Source organism: Myripristis murdjan, chromosome 1, assembly GCF_902150065.1.
Source record: "Myripristis murdjan chromosome 1, fMyrMur1.1, whole genome shotgun sequence".
In the NCBI taxonomy this organism is placed as follows: Eukaryota; Metazoa; Chordata; class Actinopteri; order Holocentriformes; family Holocentridae; genus Myripristis; species Myripristis murdjan.
In genome coordinates this window covers 10415017-10436870 of record NC_043980.1, presented here as the reverse complement: position 1 = coordinate 10436870, position 21854 = coordinate 10415017, and the positions used below count along the sequence as shown (strand labels likewise).

The window sequence follows — 21854 nt, the reverse complement described above, 5'->3', positions numbered from 1 at the left end:
TCCTCCTCCACGACACGGTCTTCAGCTTCTCTTCTGGTTTGCCAAACACTGTGTGACCTTGGAGTTCAATAACTCAGTGGGGGTCATGTTGGTGAGATTATTTAAATAAAGTTAAATTAAATTAAATTGGACTACATTACATTAGATTACATTCCACTATGGATGTATATAAGCAGGTGACAAATATATATATATATATATATATATATATATATATATATATATATAATATATATATATATATATATTATATAAATATCTGTGCGTGGTTCACATCATCTACATTCTCAGCTAGACTACCCATCAAAGCCATACCATTTATTAATAAAACCATAAAAACACACAGCTGCTGAAAGTATGATACTATTAACTCAACTAATGCTTATGTGGAAAGCAAATAATACCTGATGCAAGTACCGCCGACCTCCACATCATCCAAACCTTGCACAATCCCACATTGCAAATAAGTCAAGAAACCGTTTACATTTCCCACACGGAGACAGAGAGCAGTGACCGGCCAGGAGCATTTATTTAATGACGGCTCATTGCACAAGAGAAATACAACACTGTGTGTCTCTTTTGGTATCAACAGCTTTCCCTGTCAAATCCCTCCTGTGTTTCAAAAGTTTTGTCAGACCAAAAAACATTAATAAATAAGTATACAAGCAAGTGTAATGTTATTTTCTCAAGATAACAGCTAAAAGATCAAATAAGTGAAATATCACTGTCCCTGATATCAGTGTCTGCAGAATGAAAACAATCCCAGGCACTAGACACATTTAAATCACAGTAATGCTTGGTAGTTTTAGTCAGGCAGAGTTTGTCAAACTGAGCTGGTCGCCATGTCAACTCTTAACCAGGAAGTAAGTTGGTGATTTCCCTGCATCCCTCTGTTGGTTCATTCATTCAGCAGCTTTGTCCGACTCATAATAACAGTTTATTATAAATGTAATACATGCAGTATGCTTTTTGGTCTAGATTGGTCAATTTGCAGTAACGAAAGCTGTTCATTGTAACTTAGTCCAGTGACTAAGTTTTGATCCATTTCCACAGCTGGTGTCAGATTGCCAACCAGAGAATGGTTGCTACGGTTTCCACCTGTTTGGGAACATTGAGGAGCTTCTGCCGGTGCTGAGGAGGCGAAAGAGACGGGTTCGTAATATTTGTGTTCATTTTCTTTTTGTTTATTGGTCTGTCTTTGCTTTCTTCTTTTCTTCTTTTTCATCTTCTTACTTCTTTGTAAACATTAAAAACTTTACAGCTATCACATTAATCTGATTTCACTATTTACATCCATCCATCCACATCCCATTAATCTGTTCTTTAGTTTGCTTTTTCTCCCTACCATCCACCCTGTTCACTGTTAAGCATCTCCAATCCATCCACTCACACATCTCTCTCTCTCTCTGTCTCTCTGTCTCTCTCTCTCTCTCCCTAGTTGGCGTACTATTTAGTTGGCAACCTGAACACAGAAACCTACCCGGCTTCAGCAAACCTCCCGGCATATGTGACAGAATATTACAGACTCAGTAACAACCCAGACTCAGTAACAACCCTTTACGATAACCTGGACCGCATCATAATCAGTTTACGGGTGGGAACCAGGGTGGTGGAGACGGTGTACGTCACTGAACACGACATGTTTGTGTCCGGCAGGTTCAGTCCTGACAATACCCATGAAGTCAGTCCTGCCCTGATCAGAGCCCTGCAGAGCCCGGAGCTCGACCTCTCCACCTTTCTCACCCACATGGGTTACTATCAAGGGATGCAGGTGGCTCGTGTCGAAGATATAGGACAGATACACAACCAAGAACTTTCAGCTCAGCAAATCTTGGACTTACTGCAAAGCTACAGTGGATACTCAGCCATAGGACAGCAAATATATGTCAACACAACATCCTCCAGCTATGGCCAAGATGTTCAATATGATTTTAACTTAACTTCTGCCTACAATCAATATATACCCGACTATGGTGTAGTGTGGTATGACTACAGGAGATCGAGAGCTGTCACGGGAGCGAGAGCTTCAGTGCACGGCTTTGGTTTGTCTGCGTGGGAGTGGTCTGATCCAGGTAAATAAACTACTAAATGTATTGTGAAGTATTGTGTAATCTGAATAATTTAGGACTTGAATCCCAAAAGGCTGACACTGACTCGTAAAATCTTGATCTGTGACAAATATTATGAAATTTTCACAGTCAGCTGCCACCCAAATTCAAATGCAGTCACTTTTGCTTGATCCATCCCATCCGTGTTCTGCTCTTATGATCTGCACTGGTCTTTGAATTGACCCCGCTGCCCCCTGTAGTGTAAACATTCCTCACTAAAGGCTCCCTCCTCTTCCTGAAAAAGAATGTGATGTTTGATTACTCCACCAATCACAATGAGTTTCACATGTGCAGCAGGTCAGCCAGGGCCTCAGTTGGTTGTGCAAGCTGTCTAAGTCGTAGTATACTCTCACTTTACCAGGTAAATGAATGATTTGGTTGCATGTTGTGTTTGAAGTCACCAGAAGGGGTGTGGTTAAACCTGCTGGACAACTGAGACTTAGTTTGACTGAAATTGTGATTGTTGGCGATCATCATACACCACTCAATCTCAGAACCCATCAGCTATCGCGCAATGGTTCTTTGGGACAGTTTTTCAGGGTTTACCATGTAGCTGCTCACTCATGTTTCCACTGTATATTTCCATTTCTGTTTTTTTTTTTTTTATTACACGAGTTGAACGTTTCTCCACACAATACACAAGCATCAGTACTTTTTGTACGTCTTTTAGGTCCAGACATTTCGACCGATGTCCCCACATTGACTGTTTACCCGCATAAAACCACTCAGAGTACAAAGGGAAACCACAATCTTGTCCCTTGCCTGAAGACTCTACACATATACACTCAGTGGCCACTTTATTAGGTCCACCTGTATGATCTAATCCAATCCAATCCAACTGTTGTGCCATAAAGTTTGCTTTTTCTGATGCCTATAATGCTCAGGTTTTCTTTTTGTCACAGTAATAGAGGTGTTCATTCACTTCTATGTTTGGCATTGAGCTCGTAGTTAGTGCTGCTGTTGGACTGGACTGAATTTTATTGAGAGCTGTTTCTAATTTTCTGTCCCCCTCATTGTATATAAATAAGGAGGACAAAAAATTAGAAACACCTCTCAATGTAATGTAGTCCAGTACAAGACTTCTGCAAACTACAGCCTCAATAATAGAATATATTACATAGAATTAAATGTACACATTCTTGACAGTGTCAACACAAACTTAGCATTAGAAAGTTTGTTAAAAGGTATAATTTATGGCAGTGCTGTTGCACTGAACTGTATTAGATTGTACAGGTGGACCTAATAAAGTGGCCAGTGAGTGTATGTAGAATCTGTTTAAAGAGATCATAGATCACTGAACAGTTTCAGGAAGGGTTTTTGAGAAGTCATGATATCACTGGACCAGCCATGTTGCTTTAAAACAAGTGAAACATGTATCCCCTACATGATGCTGGTACCCATTGGGCCAGTCTGTAATGAAGAGCATCATCCCTCCAAGTTTAAAGTGCTTTAAAAGTTTTTACATATTTTCTGTTAACTGTAGTGCAACTTTTAAAACACCAGAACACAAATGCATCATGCATATTTGATGGACAAGCAGACACAGCATAGCACTTCCTCCTGAGTAATACTGGGAACTACAAGTCTTATTATTGTGATGATGCTTAAACGTTGTGCTTGATTTCCTGCTGCTAGGGTCTGACGACTGGACAAACAAATGGAAGGAATGTGGCATCCTTGCTGCCAAAGTCATCCTCTGCATGGGAGCCGTCTACCTGGCAGCCAAAGGTCTCAGCTGGCTGAGGAGTTGTTGGAGCGTGGACAGTCATGGAAAGAGTTTCAGGACGATGAGTCGGATTAGGCCGCCTCTCCAAACACATATAATGCTGGATTATGTCTACTAGAGTACCCAGTGTGTTCATGTATTTTTAATTCATCATAATAGACATGAGATGCTGTTAAATAATTTGTGAACAGTTTGATAAGAGAAGGAAAAACATTATGTTATTTTTTAGATCATCTTGAGATGTGCACCTTAAATGGATCATGAATTGAAAAGTTTCCTGCCCTAAAGACCTCAGAATTTGGTTGGATGAGAAATTTTACATATTGATAGTTTAATTTTAAAAAAAAAGGCTTTTCAAATTTAAACAGATTAAGTTTTCCATGCTCTAATGTAGAAAAAACTAATAGAAGCACATGTTTTAATATAATTCATTATACACAAAGCATTATGTTGCAGCCAGGTGCAGTTTGTCACAGCTCTTTGCTTTATTATGTGATGATTACAGTCCCTGGCATTGCCTTTTTACGAAAATGCTGATAAGCCCTCTTTTTCTATCAGGAGATACCAACATTGCTATCGCTACAGAGCAGCCTTAGACCTGCATAGATAAGACTATTTGGGGTTTCATTAATTTTTTAAAAAACTGATCAACAGTGCATCAAAATATCTGACTGTAAATGTTACTATACACTGCTGCTGTAAATTGACATGTCCAGTCTTAATGTGCAAAAATAAAAAAATGTTGCCAGCTTTGTAGATGAAACTCAAACATTTCAATTAAATTCTGTCAACATAAAATATATATAAATATATGTATAGTTTGCTGAAGGATCTTACTCACTGAAAAGACTGGCTGGATCTGATGGGGAGTATAATCCACGGTGCATTCACCATAATGAAGACCTATACTCCACAATCCAGATTATCACAGCAGATTTACCAACAATGTTTAAAATACAAAACAAAACAATGTAGTGCTATGGCCTAGCAGCTGAGCCATAGTGTTTTAATTTAATACACATGAGAGATAAGTTATTCCTCCATTCAGAGTAGGGTGTAAAGGGGAGAAGGCAGTGTTTATATATTTCAGACAGTACACGATGGCCAATAATTTGTTGTTTATAAATGCCAGAAGAGCCAGGCCTATGCTTGCTGGGTTTCACATGAAGCAATGTTTAGTTGTCACCACTAGGAGGCTCTAGCACCTTCCAAACACAAGGCAATTCAAAGTGCTGTAGCAGTACAGTTATGAAATAAACAACCACAACAGTAAATCAGTTGAGTGACATTCAGCAAGTGACAACTGTGTGTGTGACTGGACATGACATGAAAATCTCAGTTCACCAAGCTGACAATTTTTTTTTTATTGCATATCAAAACTCGTTCCATACTATGTCAGCAAATAAAAATACCCATGATAAATCCAGAAATATTAAGTAAAGCAATCAACGTCATATCTGGACCTCCCTTTTTTATGGCAAGATGAAGGAACCAGGTGAAATATTTCTTTTCCCAGGATGATGAAGGCATGACCTGAGGTACTTTCATTCAGTCTCTGCACCCTCTCCCTAACCTTGAACTTATGTCCAACTCTAACCATAACCCTAACCTAAGAAGCCAAAATGACCACTTGACATGTAAGAAATGACCTCACCATCCTAGCAAAACGTCACGTGTTCCCACTGGCTCAGGGGTGAGTAGATGATGACAAAAAAATAATTGGGGTGAACTGTTCCTTTACCAGTGTGCTCTCAAGTCACTAGTGGGACAAGTAATAATTAGGTCAGTGGAGGCGAATGAAAGAGTCCAGGCCTCTATAATCCACCAACAACCACACAGAGAATCATCACAAACACTATTTTATATTTTATATTAGATATACCTCCACCACTTTATATATCTTTAACAGCATTAACAGGGAATGACAGGGAGGAAGCGAGGCAGACAAACAAATATACAAGCCAACAATAAAGAGAGGAAAGACCATTAAACAGAACAGAATAAAAGCTGTCATGATGGATCCACAGGAACAGATGTTTGTTTACATGACAGCCCAGTCTCATGCCAGAGCTGGTCCACCACGGAAAGTGTGTAAAGCTCATTCTACCAGCAGGGGGCGACACCAACAGCTCCACATGGATTGAGGTTAAGTTTCCCAACTGTCTTATATCTTAAATGGACTTGGTATTTATCTCCTCAAATAGATGTCTGCAATGCAGAGATGTGTGTTTTTGTGTCCAGCGTACTGTATGTTCTGCAGTGGTCAATAACACTGTCACAAGCTTGCAGTAAAAGGATAATTGTCTTGCTGGCCAAACTGTGAATAGACGTAATTTCAATGAAATCAGCTCAGTTCAGTTGTCCCCAAATATATACTGCCATTTGTTTGCCGGTGTATGCAGTTTGCATGTTGAATGCAATAACAACATCACAGTTATCTTACAGGAAGACTTGCTGCAAGAGGGATGGCCATGTTTTTGTTTATCCTCTGTCCAGCTGTTCCTGTTGTTACCTGCCGGTTACCTTCACCTGAACCTCCCTCACTGAACAAGCCAGTCTTTAAAGAGACACCTCTATCCTTTTCTCTAACTCTCTCTCTCACACACACCTCTCTCACTCTGTCTCTCTTTCATTCATACACACAGATGCACACACACCCACACACACACACCTCTCTCACTCTGTCTCTTTCATTCATACACACAGATGCACACACACCCACACACACACACCTCTCTCATTCTGTCTCTTTCATTCATACACACAGACACACAGACACACACACACCTCTCTCTGTCTCTCTTTCATTCATACACACACATACCTTTCCCTCTGTCTCTCTTTCATTCATTCACACGCACCTTGTCTCTTTTTCATTTTGTATTGTTGAAATGTTTCAGCAAGACAAGCAGAGCAGAGGATGCTGTTCTCCTGTCAGGCTTGTTCCTGGCTCAAGAAAAAGTGCGTATCCTTATTGAGACTGTAATCTTCCAGTATTGGTGCTGATATTGAAGTGTGGAAATTAAACAGTCAAATTTGTATAAACTGCTCAAGAGTCAAAGGTATATTAGTGTGACACAACATAATGCTCAGTATCTGTCATCCAAGGCAGAGCAAGCCAAGTGAACAGCGGCGTCCTCCAGAGGCAGTAAAGAGATGCTGAAGGACATCCTCTGCTAAAAAGATGCAGAAGTGGAGAGACTCTAAAACATGCTTCAGCAACAGGTGGTCCATGTCTACAGAGATTATTTTTGATTACTCACCCCAAGAATCTTGCTTTACTTTACTGTGCTCAACATACACAAAGTTTAGCTTGCCATGCCTTTATTGAAGGATTCCATCTGAAATTGTGAAGTGTGGTTCACCTGAAATGCATCTCTAAAGGTTAGCTGTGCACTAGTGCAGGAAAATGTTCCTATTATTGCTTCAAGTCACATTAGGAACATTGTATGTAATACCTGTTACAGTTTATTTCTGACTTTACTTTTATTGATCTTTTCAGTTGTTTCTGCGGTTGCTAGTGAGGACTCTACTCCTTCTGAGTCAGCTGAAGAAGTTCCCATAGTAACCCACATGACAACATCCTCATCATGGTGCTTGTGCCAGTCTGCAGCCCCAGAGGAGTGGCACAAAGAAAGGTCCTGTCACCTCGACTGCTTGATGTCCTGCAGCGTGGTTCCAGAGCAGAACTGCAGCCGCTGCATATCTCCTGCCATCATTCACTGCAGAGACTGCATACCCCAGGAGTGGCTGTGTATGGACTGTGATATACACATGCACAAGAACTGACACTCCATAACAGAGAGTCCTGCATCGAGGGGATTTACAAATTTACACTGGTCAATTAAGGTAGTGCTTTAATTTATTGTATAGTGGTTAAAGTTATGTTGGTTCTTTTTCTTAAAATACAATCTTAATTGCACCTCTCCCTAATCATTGTCACTTCCTTTTCAGTTCGTCTATTGCCTACAAAGAGACCAGCCCAGTTGTGCACTTGTAACCCTGTGAACATCACTGAGTCAACTGGCAAAGCAGTCATTTTAGTTTGCATAAATTTATACTATTTTTGTACAGTAACCATGAATTTAATATAATATTCTCTGTTTTTAGGACGGTATGATGTACAGCTGGTAAATTTACTGTGCAGATTTTGTCTTGCACAGTGGACACCTGACAGGAGGGACCTCATAAAAAGTGGCTGTTGGCCCGCATCAATGAAGGATTACAGATTGTTTTCAGTGGATGTTGTCAGCACATTTGAAGAAATGAAAACAGTTGCACCTAGTTTGTCAAGACAAGCTGTTTTGTGGATGTTGGATAGAAGGACTTCTCACTTTGGAAGAGTAAAATCAACTTAGATTAAAATTGCCTTAAGTAGAGATGGGAGATTATATGGTCTCGCTATTTTATTTCACTTTTTCCTAATCAACAGGCTGGGAAAATACATGGAGATGTGTTCTGCAAAAGCTATTTGGAATTCACATTCTGCCAGTACCAGTGTGGGGAAAAACATGAAGGGCCTCAATGGGAGAAACCAGACCAAAGCAACCTGCCACACTACATGACCAGAGCAAACTGGTCGGCATTTAAAGTAACTTGAACAACACAACTTTAATATATCTTATGGAATGCTCATGAAGTTAGAGATAAGTCCTGTAATTGGTATAATTTCTAATAAATTAACAAGACATTTAAGTGTTTGTTTTTTGTTGTAGCCCTCAGGAGAGCCCTTAAGGGGCCTCATGAAATGTCCCCAGACAATTCTCAAACGTATTTCACAGTTCTGTGGCTCTTGCAAATGATAAAATACAAATGAAAAACCAACCACATCTCTTTTTAGGAGAAGTGAAAGCAGACATGGGCCATTGTAGTTGTTTTTTCTTCTGTTTGGCTGCACATTGCAGACACAGCAGCAGCTAAAATATTAACAAACACAGAAGTAAAACCATGACCATTTCCTACAGTTGTGAGTCATAAATCAGATGATGACTCTGGTAATGTCATTTTTAAAAATTCAGCTACACCATTATGGAGGACTAAAAGGGACAGAATGAAATAAATAAATACATCTTTAAATAAATACTTAAAAGTGTCATTAATTAATTAAAATGGGAATTAAATAAATAAATGTCATTAAATAAATAAATGTGTCATTAAATGTGTCATTAATTCATTAAAATACCAGTTCATTTAATGTAAAAACATATATATAATTATTTCATTATTTATTTAATTATTTCATGGACCGGTGTTGCAGTGCTTCATGAATTAATTTTATCTGTCAAACTCACCCATCAAAGTCAGTGGGCGGATCCTAACACCTGATTGGTTACCAGGCACAGCAAGCCAAGACAGATCGACTTCAGATAATCGATTGATGCAGAGCAAGTAAACATATTCTAGAGTGAAAGTTTTTAACTGTTTTGCTTAACCCAGACGCTCAGGTTGCATAACCTACAGCCGAGAGACTTTACTAAACATCAGGTAAAGCATGCTGCAAGAACTGAGGCACTCTGCTTTGATTTGGACACACTACGCCAGCACGGGATTTTACCTGCGTCTACACCGGCTGTCACCAGGGAGAGGAGGGAGCGCAAGCGGTGCGAACGTAAACAAATGAGGGGGAAGAGAGCCGGGATCCACGCTAGGCTACAGGCTACAGGCTACAGGCTACAGGCTAAAGGCTAGAGGCTAGAGGCTAAAGGCTACAGGCTACAGGCTAAAGGCTAGAGGCTAAAGGCTACAGGCTACAGGCTAAAGGCTAGAGGCTACAGGCTAAAGGCTACAGGCTACAGGCTACAGGCTAAAGGCTACAGGCTAAAGGCTACAGGCTACAGGCTACAGGCTACAGGCTACAGGCTAAAGGCTACAGGCTACAGGCTAAAGGCTACAGGCTACAGGCTAAAGGCTAAAGGCTACAGGCTACAGGCTAAAGGCTACAGGCTATAGGCTATAGGCTAACCCCTCCAGACCAGCAGGACCGTGGCTCTTGCTCTCTAATGTTCGCTCCCTCGACAACAAGCTGGACGAGCTACGCTTGCTAAGAGACACCTGCAGGAGAGAGACTGCTGTGTGCTTGCTTTTGCGGAGACATGGCTCCATGGAAACATCCCATCCCTGCAGGAGTAGAGCACTGAACACTGTCAGAGACCCTTCTCACCCGCTCCACAAATACTTTGAGCTGCTGCCATCAGGCAAACGGTGAAAAGCAACAGCTTCCTCCAGAAAGCTGTTAGACTTTTAAACTGCTGACTTTACCATCAGTCGGGGATCCCAAGTGAAAAACTCTATCTCATTTTGTGTGCACTACTGCTGTATGTGTAGCTTAATGACAATAAAGCTTGATTTGATTTGATTTGATACTCTGACATACTTGGTGGCGCAACCTTTACTCGGTTCAAGCAAATGGGGGATTTGCAGGGGCAAATGTTACTGCGGTGCGCGATGCGTGCTAGATAGGTGCAGCCACAAAATGTCGAGAAGTTGCCCAGAACTACTCAGAAGCAGTAACTTTAACTGGAGAGGCTCTCAGCAAAACTCCTCCGGCTCCGGCAGACTTCCAGGCTTCAGACCTAAGCAATCGATTAGGCTAGTTTCGCGTTAGTCCCGCCCACTGACTTTGATGGGTGACTGACAGATAAAATTAATTCATGAAGTACTGCAACACCGGTCCATGAAATAATTAAATAAACAATGAAATAATTATATATATGTTTTTATAATGACACATTTATTTATTTAATGACACATTTATTTATTTAATTCCCATTTTAATTAATTAATGACACTTTTAAGTATTTATTTAAAGATGTATTTATTTATTTCATTCTGTCCCTTTTAGTCCTCCATACACCATATTGGCTAAATTAGAACTGAAAATCAGTTATTCTCTGAATGCACTGTGTTTGAGGAGATGGTATAGTGTCTCTTTTCATTTTCTGAGCATCCAATAGACTCTCCCTTGTATATGAGTGCTAAAGTTTAGACTGAAAGTAACTTTTGCCGATGTTAACTTTGCACATCTTTTTTTTTTTTTTTTATTTAAGTTGTCTAACTTGATACACAAGCTCTTGGGTCGAGTGTCAGTTAAGAATGAACTAGCATTGTTAAGCTGTCATCAATAGGAGGCTCCACGATCTTATTTCTGAAAAACAGTCAGAGAGATATTCCAGTTTGATGACCTTCCCCCACAGACAGAGTCTGGAAATGATAACTGAGAATTAGATTTTTTTTGGTATTAACCGAATGCCACTGATGTTTGCATTTTTATGATAAATGTACCTTTCTCTTCTACATGCATGCTATAGCTCATTCATTAATTACAAAGTCTGTGAGACATTTCACGCTCCTCACTGCCCTGTTTGACCAGAAATAGATTTGAACTTTGACACTGTTTATCTTCAAAGGGATAAAAAAACAGTATTTTATTACACAAGAGCAGAAAAGAGAGAGTTTCTTTTGCAATCATATCAGCCATTCCAATTAATCGGATGTACTTATGTCATTTATAAACATAACAGCAGGTGTGTTGCTGCCTTCCAATGTTGAGATGTGATCCGACATGGACATGGACATGTATATAGCATGTATTTTAATTTTATTCTTAATAAATACATTACGAGATCTATTTTAAGACTGATAAACATTTTCTGCTCCTCTCAACACCCTGACACTGGAGAACAAAGCAGGTCTGTGTCTCCTGATTTCTCACAGAAAACAATAAAACAGCTTCGTCACAGGGTCGGTTTCATTATAGTTTCTGAACAAAAGCACTTGGCTCTGCTGCAGGTCATAATGAGTCCTTTTAAACCTGAAGCAGGAGCTGACGAGGCACATAAGGGCATCGTAAAAATACAGAGTGTCATTAGGGGGCATAAGACACCAGTGGAAATGAGCAACTGACCTGTACTAAAAGAGAACACCTGTTGTGTTTAAGCACCTAAATTAGACTGACTGGATGGAGAACAACAACAACAACAACAACAACAACAACAACAGCAACAGCAACAACAAAAATAGCAGCAGATAACAGAAAAACAGGTGGGAGGACTGTAAGGCAGATTATAGAGACATCACATATTTGAGTGATTTACATTCAGCCGCACTCATGTTCAAATTAAGGCACTTGAAAACAGTGTATTCATCATTTTGTCTTGTTGAAATCAGACAATACTTGTGTTATTAAAACAGTAAAAGCCCATAGTACAACTGAAAAAATATAAGGCGCAACAGATGAAATGTTTGTGTAGAAATGTTTTTGTAATTATAGGTAGTTAAAATGTATGGTTAAAAAAATAAAACTATCACAATAATGAATACAGCAGCCTAAACATTAGAGAAGTGGGCTCATGACTGGAAGGTCGCCGGTTCACTTTTCCTGACAGGCAGAAAAATGTGGGGGGAGTGATTGAACAGCCTTTGAGCAAGGCACTGAACCCCCGCCTGCTGCAGAGGAGGGTCAGCTGGGCAGTGGCTGTACCTGGCAGCTCCCAGGTGCATGTGTGTGCATGTGTGCATGTGTTTTTATAACTCACAAGGTGTTGCTGAAAAAGAATATGCGCAGTACATACATGCTCAGCAAACCTACTCTGGGTAAATAAAGGTTGAAATAAAGGACATAAGAAGAGACTGGAAATTCCCTCTGGCCTTCCTACCCTTAGCAAACAAAAGCCTGATATTTACAGCTGAACGATCTGCTGCAGCTGCAGGCAAACGGATCATTTACAGCCTGGCATTAACAGCAGTGCCAAGAACAAACAGCTTGGTTCAGGTACAATAACAGAGTGATCAAATTACACAGTAGATGGCACTGTGGGCACTGGGATGGACAGAGAAACTTGGACACAAATATAGATTTATCAAGTGAAATATTTCAAGTAAAGGAAACTCTAAGGCAAATAAACAAGGTAATGGTCAGACAGAGAAAAGTAGGAAGCACACATTCTGGCAAACACTACAGATCAGTGACTGGTCTTTATGCTGCTGTCGGCTGCCAAGGCAACAGGTGTGCTCTGGTGGGTAAAACCGGTACACCTGGGCAGGTGTGACCTGAGAGATGAGCAAACACACCACACACACACACACACACACACACACACACCACCACCACCACACACACCACACACACAACAAAGGGAGAGTCAAAGGAGACTAGATGGGAAATGAAAGCTAAGAAGAGGAGCAGGAGGGTGAACCAGGCAGAGAAACCATACGTGTACAGCACTGGGTTTCAAACCCTTAAAAGACAACATGAATGAACAAAGACTGTTATCTGAATTTTTTTTGCTTTTTTGCCAAAACCCTTATTTCATTGCAGTGTGAGCTCAAACTGTCAGCCATGCTGTGACTAATGAAGTTTGTCTTGTACATTTAAATCCCACAGAGGCTTGAATCACAGTCCGGAAAGTTTGTGCTGTAGTTTGAACAAGCCTGTACCCGTCAGCGATGCTCTGATATCATTTAAACAGCCCGACTGCTTTTTCTCCTTGGCTGCTGCTTGTACTGACATGCTGTGCCGGTAAAGCTGCTGAAACTTCATCAAATGTTTATGTCGTCATGCTCTGCACAATGTCTGCATTAGTCTGCGCCATGCGATGAACTTCCAGTTTGTCATAGACTGTTGTTAGATTAGCACGGTCTGTAACTGGAGTGGAGTCTGGTGTATTTCCCTGTAGCAGAAGAAAAAGAACAGGGAGGACAGGGAGGACAGGTTTGGGACAACAGTAGGTGGGAGAAGAGTTATTCTTCCATGAAACTCATTCAGAGGCAGTAAATAAGAAGTCTGTATGCTTTTGTGGCTCCATGAAAAGAAGTCAAAGTAGTAGAGAGGGCTTTGGATGATGTGAAACACACACCACAACATTCTTTTTTCAGGCATCTGTCCTTTTCTAGTCAGATTTCTGTTTATTCATACATTTGCACTGAGCCAATTCTCCAGTGAGCCTCCCTGATGGCGCCTGATGTGTTTGCTAAGACGTTTATGATGCAACTGCAAAGCCTCAATAACAGGCCAGTAGGGAGACTCAAGCAGACTGCAAACATTATCCTCTGCTTAACCACACAGCTGACGTTAGGAAGAGGAGCATTGTTATAATAGTTAAACATTACCTAGGGTGTATTTTTGTGTGTGCAGCATACCAACCTGTCTGGCCCTGTAATCAATAATAGTTACATCAGCATAGAGAACTTCCTCTTCTCTGTTGACTGAACCTATAGAGAAATAAGACAAGTAGCCGTAAACGTCATTTTCAAAAGTTACATTCCCACACCACTCCTGTTGGCACAAAGCAAACGATGGTTGTATCTCAGGGAAGTTCACTGCATGAGGCATGAATAGGACTATTTAAACACATGTAAAATCACAAGCCATATATTGAAATTTTTGATGTTAAACAAGTTTAACAAGTAGAGTTTGACCTATACAGTCTAATGTAACATGTAGAACTGAAAAACAATTCTGCAACTGGGAAACAGATATGAAATTGGAGGGCCTCTCAGCTTTTAATGCTGAAGATTGGGGTTGGGTAATCCTTGCCCAACTCCTCATTGCATCACAGAAAACAGATTAAAAAACAAATATGACTCTATTTTACTAGTGAAACTGTAAGTTATAAACTGTTCCCTAACATGCTTTGGCCTGATAGCCCTCGATCTGTTTAATGAAGTATGAAACTGGATCTGGTTAAATGACCACATTTTCCATAGCAACTGAGGTTAAGCGCAGCTCTCGTGTCTGCAAGGCGAATCAGGTCACTGCAGCTTGAGTGCAGTTTCGCATCAGGACGCTGACACTGAGGTTTTGTGGTTTCTGCTTAGATACAATCAGAGCTTCCAGAGATGCAAACATTCACAAACAGAAGGCGGCCTTTCAGCTTCTACATTTGTATTTAGCGATGAGCGAGATGGACTGTGTGAGAATCATGTTTGCATGTGTGTATTTGTGTTGTGTGTGTGGTGTGTATGAGCGTTTGGTTTGGTTAGACCCTCGGTTTCTTCAAACAAGCACAGCAGTGTAACTTCCTTTTAAAAGATGCATGAGAAAATGCATCTAATTTTAAAGTTCAAAAGCAACATCTAAAGCTTTCAGTTAAACTGTGCAAATTAAAAACCAGACAGGCGTTGACTGACTGACGTGCCACCCTGTAGTTAGCTAGTCTCTCTGTGGCCTCTGATGAAATGTGTGACTGATTCTTCAGGATTACAGGGTTCTGACTGAAATCCACACACTGGATTCAGTTATTCCGCTGTTTTGAATTATGATATTATTTCAGTAGACAATTATGAAATGTAACTGTAGTCCCTAAATATTCATGAAAAAGTATTTTAAGTGGACTACATATCATCCTTTGGCATCTTTTTTCCTAACCCCAAGTCATATCTTTAGTCACAAGGTTTGGTTTTCTTCTGGTTGTTGTACAGTGGTTGGCCACCACAACAAAACAACTGCATGACCGGTAGAAAACATGTGAAGCATAAAGACTGAACACCTGACTTCAAAATGCATTGCAGTGAACTGCAGGCAGATTACAACACAAACCAAAATACAGATAAACTTTTTGTTCAGTAAAAAAAATAAAATGCCTTAAGCATGACTTCAAATCAAGTGTTAACAAAAGGCTTTTAAATACCCCATATCTAAATATCGAGTGAGATATTTGGGTAAAGGTTTTTGGAATTAGATTAGATGATCACATCGGTGTAGTGCAGAGTGGACATGGTAAGCAAGATCCCAAACTGGGATGAAAGCATGAACAAAAAAGAAACCACAACCATAATTCTACCAGGCAGTGGAAAAAAGGAAGGGTCAGGGACTTTCCACCATAATTTTTTTCCCTCTGGCCTCCAAAACAGGAAGATTCCTGTTGTTAACTCTTTGTTAACTCAGCCCCAGATGAATTGCTCAAGCTGAGACCAAAACATGTGGCATTCATGTGGGAACCAGAAAATGAGGGGTGGTCTGTTGGCATTTGGGAGTATTTGGAAAGTACTGTGTCCTCCCTCTCTTCTAAAGATGTGGGACAGAAAGCACTGGGTGACACATGTAGGTGATGCCAAATGGTGACACGGTGATATGAGAGGAGTATCATATTTTTATTCTTTGTTCCCACACGATGAAATCATGCCCACTTTTATACCACAGCATTATTTTCTCTGATGAAGGCACAGAAGTGATGCTGCAGGTACAAGGTGCCTGGAAAGCTCCCTGAACTATTCTGTGCTGTGTTGTGCACAACAGGGAGCAACATGTTTGTAGTGTGTGAGGCATTTCAAAGTAGAACACGCTGTATAGTGAGAGCCAGAGAGATCTAAATTTATTTTTCTTCAGGTACAACTAGCTGTAATATCAGTGAGCACTGTTTAAATGGCTGTGGCCGATTGGCTAACTTAGCTCTTACCACCTTGTCTATCCATTTAAAGGCCAGTTCTTTAGGACTTTGCAGAGTGAAACTATTATGGAGTTAATGAGACAAATGTCCCGCATGTAAGTAAAGAGTTGAGGATGTTTAACCAGTTAAATCAGAAAATTACTCAAGTAAATAGCAAATACCTGCCTTCCGAATGTCTGTCTGTTTTTCTCCTCTTTGTCATACAGTATCTCGCCGTCAAGATAATGAAAATGACAAAGCAAAGAACTGAAGCCACAATCCCCACGACTAGTGGCAAGGACCAGTCAAAACCACCTGTCAAATAGATTTACACTGATTATTGTCAAAATACACTCAAACATTATGTGCCATTGAGACAATTCTGGAAAAATCTTATTTTTACTGAGCAAAATCCTTTTTGACTTACTTCTGCTGTGATTAATGATATTTTCACTGCAGGATGTTGTGAAGTTGACTGGAAATGATTTATTCTCAGCAGGGTTGGCAGCCTCACATCTATAAGATGAGCTGAAATTGTGCTTGTGTACAGTGAGAGGCAGAGAGGCAGCGGTGCGGCTCTGGTTCAGTATCTCCTCTCCTCTGTACCAGGACAGTGTCGTCGCCTCGCTCTTCTTCACAAAACACAGCAAGGTGCAGCTCTCAGCACTCACACTGGACCTGTTCACTCCAGGCTCTGGGACAGACTCTGAAGAGGAATTTAGTGCAGATTCAAAACAAAAAATAAGCAGCAGAGTGAAGCTGCTTTCTGACAGTTTTCCTCCCCTTTATGTTGTTTAATAATAAATAAGTACATATTGTGGACAGTGGTGTATTGTGGTAATAATGCATGGATCTAAAAATACTTTAGTTTATCTTAATATGATTTGAGCTTGCTCACTGTCTAGTTGATCTGCCTTTCTCCTACAGAGAAGACAACAATATTTGGCAACTTGGTCAAGTTGCTGTTGTTATAAATATTCATTAGCAAACAGGGCTTAAACGTTACTACATAAATACATAATCCACTGCTTAAACAGTGTGGGAAAACTGATAAATACATTATAAACATCACCAAGTTGCCAATTGTGCCCAAACTTCTGTTGTGTGACATCATTCATAATTGCATATGAATATTAAAAGGATTATTGGAAAATGAAATTACAACAAACATGCTGGCACGTATAAATTCAAATTTCTCAATATTACTTTCTCTTTTTTTTGCTTATTGGATGTCAATTAAAAATAGTTGATCTGGGCACAATTATCTTTTTACCAAAGCTATGCTGAAGTGAAATTTAAGTTTAAGAGCCCCAGTCTCACTGTTCACAGTCTCAAAGGGCTTTACATGGTCATGTTTACAACAAAAAGGACAACACATCCTGACTTAATACTCATAGCAGGCAAGAAAAAACTCCCCAAAAAACACAGATGGAACAGGGAAACATGGCAGAAATCATGTGTCATAGGTGCCAACCCAGTGGGAAAATGATTAAATTTAATACAATTTTGCTATCATCAAACTGCAAAAACTACAAAATGCAGTCAAATAACACATTAAGTTAGCTAACTACAAAAGATCAAAGCAAGAATAGGAAATATAAATTACATAAAGAAATTATATTGATTATGTAGAGAGAAAAGACATAAGCAGGCAGTGCAAAACAAGCAGCAGGAGGCCTCAAATGAGGCAGGTGACAGCCACAGCAGCACAAGGTGATGACCAGCAACAAAACCACTGCAAGAGACAGGATGAGGAGAATGGACGGGTCACACCTGGGAGGAAGACAGTCTTACTTAAACATTCATATTTAAAAATATGAGACACACACACACACACACACACACACACACACACACACACACACAAGATGAAAAGGAAAACATTAGGGATGTAACCAGGGCCGGACTGGGACACTTTTTCAGGCCACATGTCAGTCAGGTGTCAGGCCAGAGGCATCACTAGTGACACTAGTAAATATTTTTGCCCTCACTAGTGTCACTAGTCTCACTAGTGTCACTAGTGAGTGCAAAAAAAGTTAACTAGTGGGATATCTGAATATATGCTCAAACGGCTTGCCATACAAGCCAGTAATTTCGCCTTGGACGGCAACATAGGCAGAACCGCCACTGCTTCCGCCTCCTCTCCTCTCCTCTCCTCTCCTCTCCTCTCCTCTCCTCTCCTCTCCTCTGCTTCTGCCTCCTCTCCTCTCCTCTCCTCTCCTCTCCTCCACATTCAGACACACACGCGAGTCACGACACCCCCTCCTCAACATGCTGCCTGTATACAATGAACCATTAAATTGAAATAGTTTAATGGTTGTTTGGGAACACTTCGGCTTCCTGGTCAAATATTGCAACGGACAAAGGCAAGTGGATAAAACGAAGGCAGTGTGCCGACATCACTCAGCTGAGATCGGGTACGTTCATGGCAACACGACAAACAGGCTATTTCATTTGAAACTGCGTCATCCGAGTGCGAATATCTCTGCTGCCAGTTTCAACAGAACCAGGTGACTTACCGTACACTGTGAGCCGATATGATGTTAAAACACCCTTTGTTTTAGAATCAACTGAATAAATTCCTGAATCGTTTCTCTGCAGTCCTCTGATTGTAAACAGTCCAGTGTTTTTGTCCCAGAAAACTCTGTTCCTAAATCTTTCATCCACTACACTGATTTCACTGTTGATTACCAAAGCTACATTGGATCCTCCATATAAAAGAAATCCCAACTTCAGTATAGGGTCTGGTAATGTGATGGATCCTCCTTCAGTGCTGGTCAGGTTCTTTACTTCCTGGGCAGCAGATGAGCTCATTACTGTAAAACAATGAAGGAAACAGTCAAACCCTGACAGAAACCTGTGAAATCTGAGTGTGAAATCAAGAAGATGTCAGTATTTTCCTACCTACAATTCATGTTTTTAAAAGTCTGTTCAATACTGTCCTTACAGAACAATGGCATTGCCTGAAATGGCCCACTTACAACATACTGTTGATTTGTTTGATTTTTTGTGCTGGTGATCCTAGCCCTGGATTAGCCTGTATTGTCTTATCAGCCTTTGTCTTTGTGTAATGGTACCCCTGTGTGTGTCTATGTGTAATTGGTGTCCTTCTGTGTTTGAAACTTTTTTATGCTGCCATTTTGACCAAGACTCCCTGGAAGAAGAGACATTGTGTCTCAATGGGACCTTCCTGGTAAAATAAAGGATAAATAAATACGCGACACCATATACCCCTAAGTTTTATCATTTTCATGTTGTTAAACTGAGCAAAAGCAGAAACCACATTTTCAAGAAAAACTGTTGTGATGGTGCAACCAAAGTATTTCTATGAACTTGAGAAAATACACCCACGTCTGCAGAAAAGCTCCTCTGATGCTCTCAGTGCATTTTTACCGTATATTATAAATGGATTTGGATATGAGTGCAGACAGGGCGTCAGTGATTTTTTAACATGAGAAGGTCCAGTTTATTAATATTATCAGCATGAAAGATTGGCTACAAGCAGCTATAATCCAAAATACTGTTATTGCATCTACCAGCAAAATACATACTAACATATGCATCATATGATATCTAATGGCAAGGTCTAATGGCAAATTTGTTCTCAATGCTAAATTGTTAGTGAATATATTTTATATATACACTACTCACAAAAAGTTAGGGATATTCGGCTTTCGGGTGAAATTTCAGGATGAACCTAAAATTCATTATAACCTTTCCAGGTGAACTTAATGTGAACTTCTGTAAACTTTTGAATGCACATGTCCAACTGTTCAATGTTTCAGTACTTTTTGCACAAGTTGCTGTTCTCTAACAAGGAGCTTAAAATTCACATCAGGTGTTTGATGCTCCAGCTCATCGAGGTCGCATCATTAGGGAACGGCTGCTGGAGGCTGGGGTACCTCAAATGGAGTGGCCTGCACTTTCTCCAGACCTGAATCCCATAGAAAACCTATGGGATCAGCTGAGTCGCCGTGTAGAGGCTCGGAGCTCTGTACCCCAGAACCTCAATGTCCTGAGGGCCGCCCTTCAAGAAGAGTGGGATGCCATGCCTCAGCAGACAATAAGTCGACTTGTGAACAGCATGAGACGTCGCTGTCAAGCTGTAATTGATGCTCAAGGGCACATGACAAGTTATTGACACTGACATTTTTTGTTGTGGTATATCCACCACTATTGTTGGCTTTTATTTCAAGAAATTGTTTGAGATGAGGAAATCACCAGTGTATGCTTCTACTTAAATGCCCTACTTTCATGATATAATATCACTGTAGCGTGAACTTTTTATATTTTCCATAAATTTCACCCAAAAGCCAAATATCCCTAACTTTTGTGAGTAGTGTATTTTGTGTATTTTAGAATATTTTATTTATTGGAAAACTTATATATATTTTTGTTTATTTGAGAAAATTTTAGCCATTAGAAAACTTATTTTATATATATTATTTTGTTTATAATGAGAATATTTATTGGAAAACTTATTACCAGCACTTGGCAGAAGTATTCAATTTTTTTCTATATTTTGTATAATGTTACAATAAAGTTCCTAACAAACATAAAATTGCTTATTTAAAGCAATTTTTTGTTTTGCATTTTGTTCCCATACTGTATCGAAAGTGTACCGAATCGAGACCTCAAAACCGAGGTACATACCGAATTCTTACACCCCTACTCAACAGGCACACAAAATGTCCAAATGTTTACGCTACATTTCAAAGGTCAGGGTCATTCACAGTTTTCTGTTTACAGTTTTTCACAGACTTTACTGTCAGCAGTTCTTGTATTTTTCCTAATAACAGCATCAACAGTCATATCTTCATCAACAGTTATGCAGAAAAACCCTGCCCTTATCTGCAAACCTGCATATCTGCAGTGCCATGACAGCAATATTACAACACCTCCATTATAACACTTTTTCAATACTTTTAAATTTCCTCATTTTTACACATATTTCCTCTGCTGTTTTCTTGCATAACACAACAACATCCTTGTTGTGCAGGAAGGGCTGTGTTGTTGTTCATTTTGTGGATGACACAACACCTTGTGTGAGAGACAACATGTGGAAATACTGCAGACGTGACTAAGTGTAAGACCACTGCATCTGCTTCCAGCTCCACTTAGAAAAACTAATGTCCATTTAGCCGGAGACAGCCGCTGACCACAACACATTTCCTGTTTATAGATATTCACAAGCTCTGAAAAAACAAGCTTATAGATTGGGATTTTTTATGTATTTTTTATTGATTGTACAGCTTTCATTTTTCTGTTTCATTTTGGTGTTATATAATTTAGTCTTCAGTTAAGATTTGATATTTCAGTTTTATATTTTCCATTCAATTTCATTATTTTTTTTTATTTATTCATTATTCCAGCGTAATACTGAGAGTTTCTAAGCAAGGCACTCTGCTCAGCTGCCAACAATGTCGGACTGTGGTTGTACTGAAGCTCCCAGGTGTGAATTCGAAAGTGTGAGTGTGATACTAACAAAGATCTGTGGTCAGCAAATCTACCAAGGTCAAATAACAGAAGACTGTTAAGTGCTGCAGAATGATAACTCACAGAATTTACATGGGATGGTTCATTTTTAAAGGGAACATCTGGTAATTTTTAGATTTCTTTGCCACATACTATACATATGTTAATAAAGTCGGTATA

The 21854-nt window shown here is 39.9% G+C and overlaps 2 protein-coding genes across 3 annotated transcripts in view; one reads left to right on the top strand and one right to left on the bottom strand.

The window, feature by feature from the left end:
- The first annotated feature begins 52 nt into the window (after nucleotides 1-52).
- On the top strand, nucleotides 53-4537 carry LOC115376216 (uncharacterized). The gene is made up of 4 exons (XM_030075744.1): nucleotides 53-91; nucleotides 1054-1152; nucleotides 1439-2072; nucleotides 3744-4537. Exons 1-4 carry the CDS (start codon nucleotides 86-88, stop codon nucleotides 3950-3952), a joined length of 948 nt encoding a protein of 315 aa, XP_029931604.1. The 5' UTR covers nucleotides 53-85; the 3' UTR covers nucleotides 3953-4537.
- An 8583-nt stretch (nucleotides 4538-13120) lies between these two features.
- The window catches only part of LOC115376319 (uncharacterized), a 35619-nt gene continuing 26885 nt past the window's right edge, over nucleotides 13121-21854 (bottom strand). Inside the window, exons 2-6 of one of the 2 annotated variants that reach the window (XM_030075853.1) lie at nucleotides 18719-19015; nucleotides 16627-16905; nucleotides 16386-16514; nucleotides 13976-14043; nucleotides 13121-13502 (exon numbers count right to left, since the gene is read on the bottom strand). In XM_030075853.1, coding sequence (XP_029931713.1) covers nucleotides 13380-13502; nucleotides 13976-14043; nucleotides 16386-16514; nucleotides 16627-16905; nucleotides 18719-19015 — 896 coding nt within the window. In that variant the 3' untranslated portion in view covers nucleotides 13121-13379. Of the gene's footprint in view, nucleotides 13503-13975; nucleotides 14044-16381; nucleotides 16515-16626; nucleotides 16906-18718; nucleotides 19016-21854 lie in introns of both variants that reach the window. The other variant, XM_030075937.1, reaches the window with a different exon arrangement.

What these genes read in the sequence shown, in the direction of transcription:
- LOC115376216 (XM_030075744.1), top strand. An exon ending in TGAGGAGGCGAAAGAGACGG is followed by an intron (nt 1,153 to 1,438) that starts GTTCGTAATATT and finishes CTCTCTCCCTAG; the next exon opens with TTGGCGTACTATTTAGTTGG. An exon ending in GTGGGAGTGGTCTGATCCAG is followed by an intron (nt 2,073 to 3,743) that starts GTAAATAAACTA and finishes TCCTGCTGCTAG; the next exon opens with GGTCTGACGACTGGACAAAC.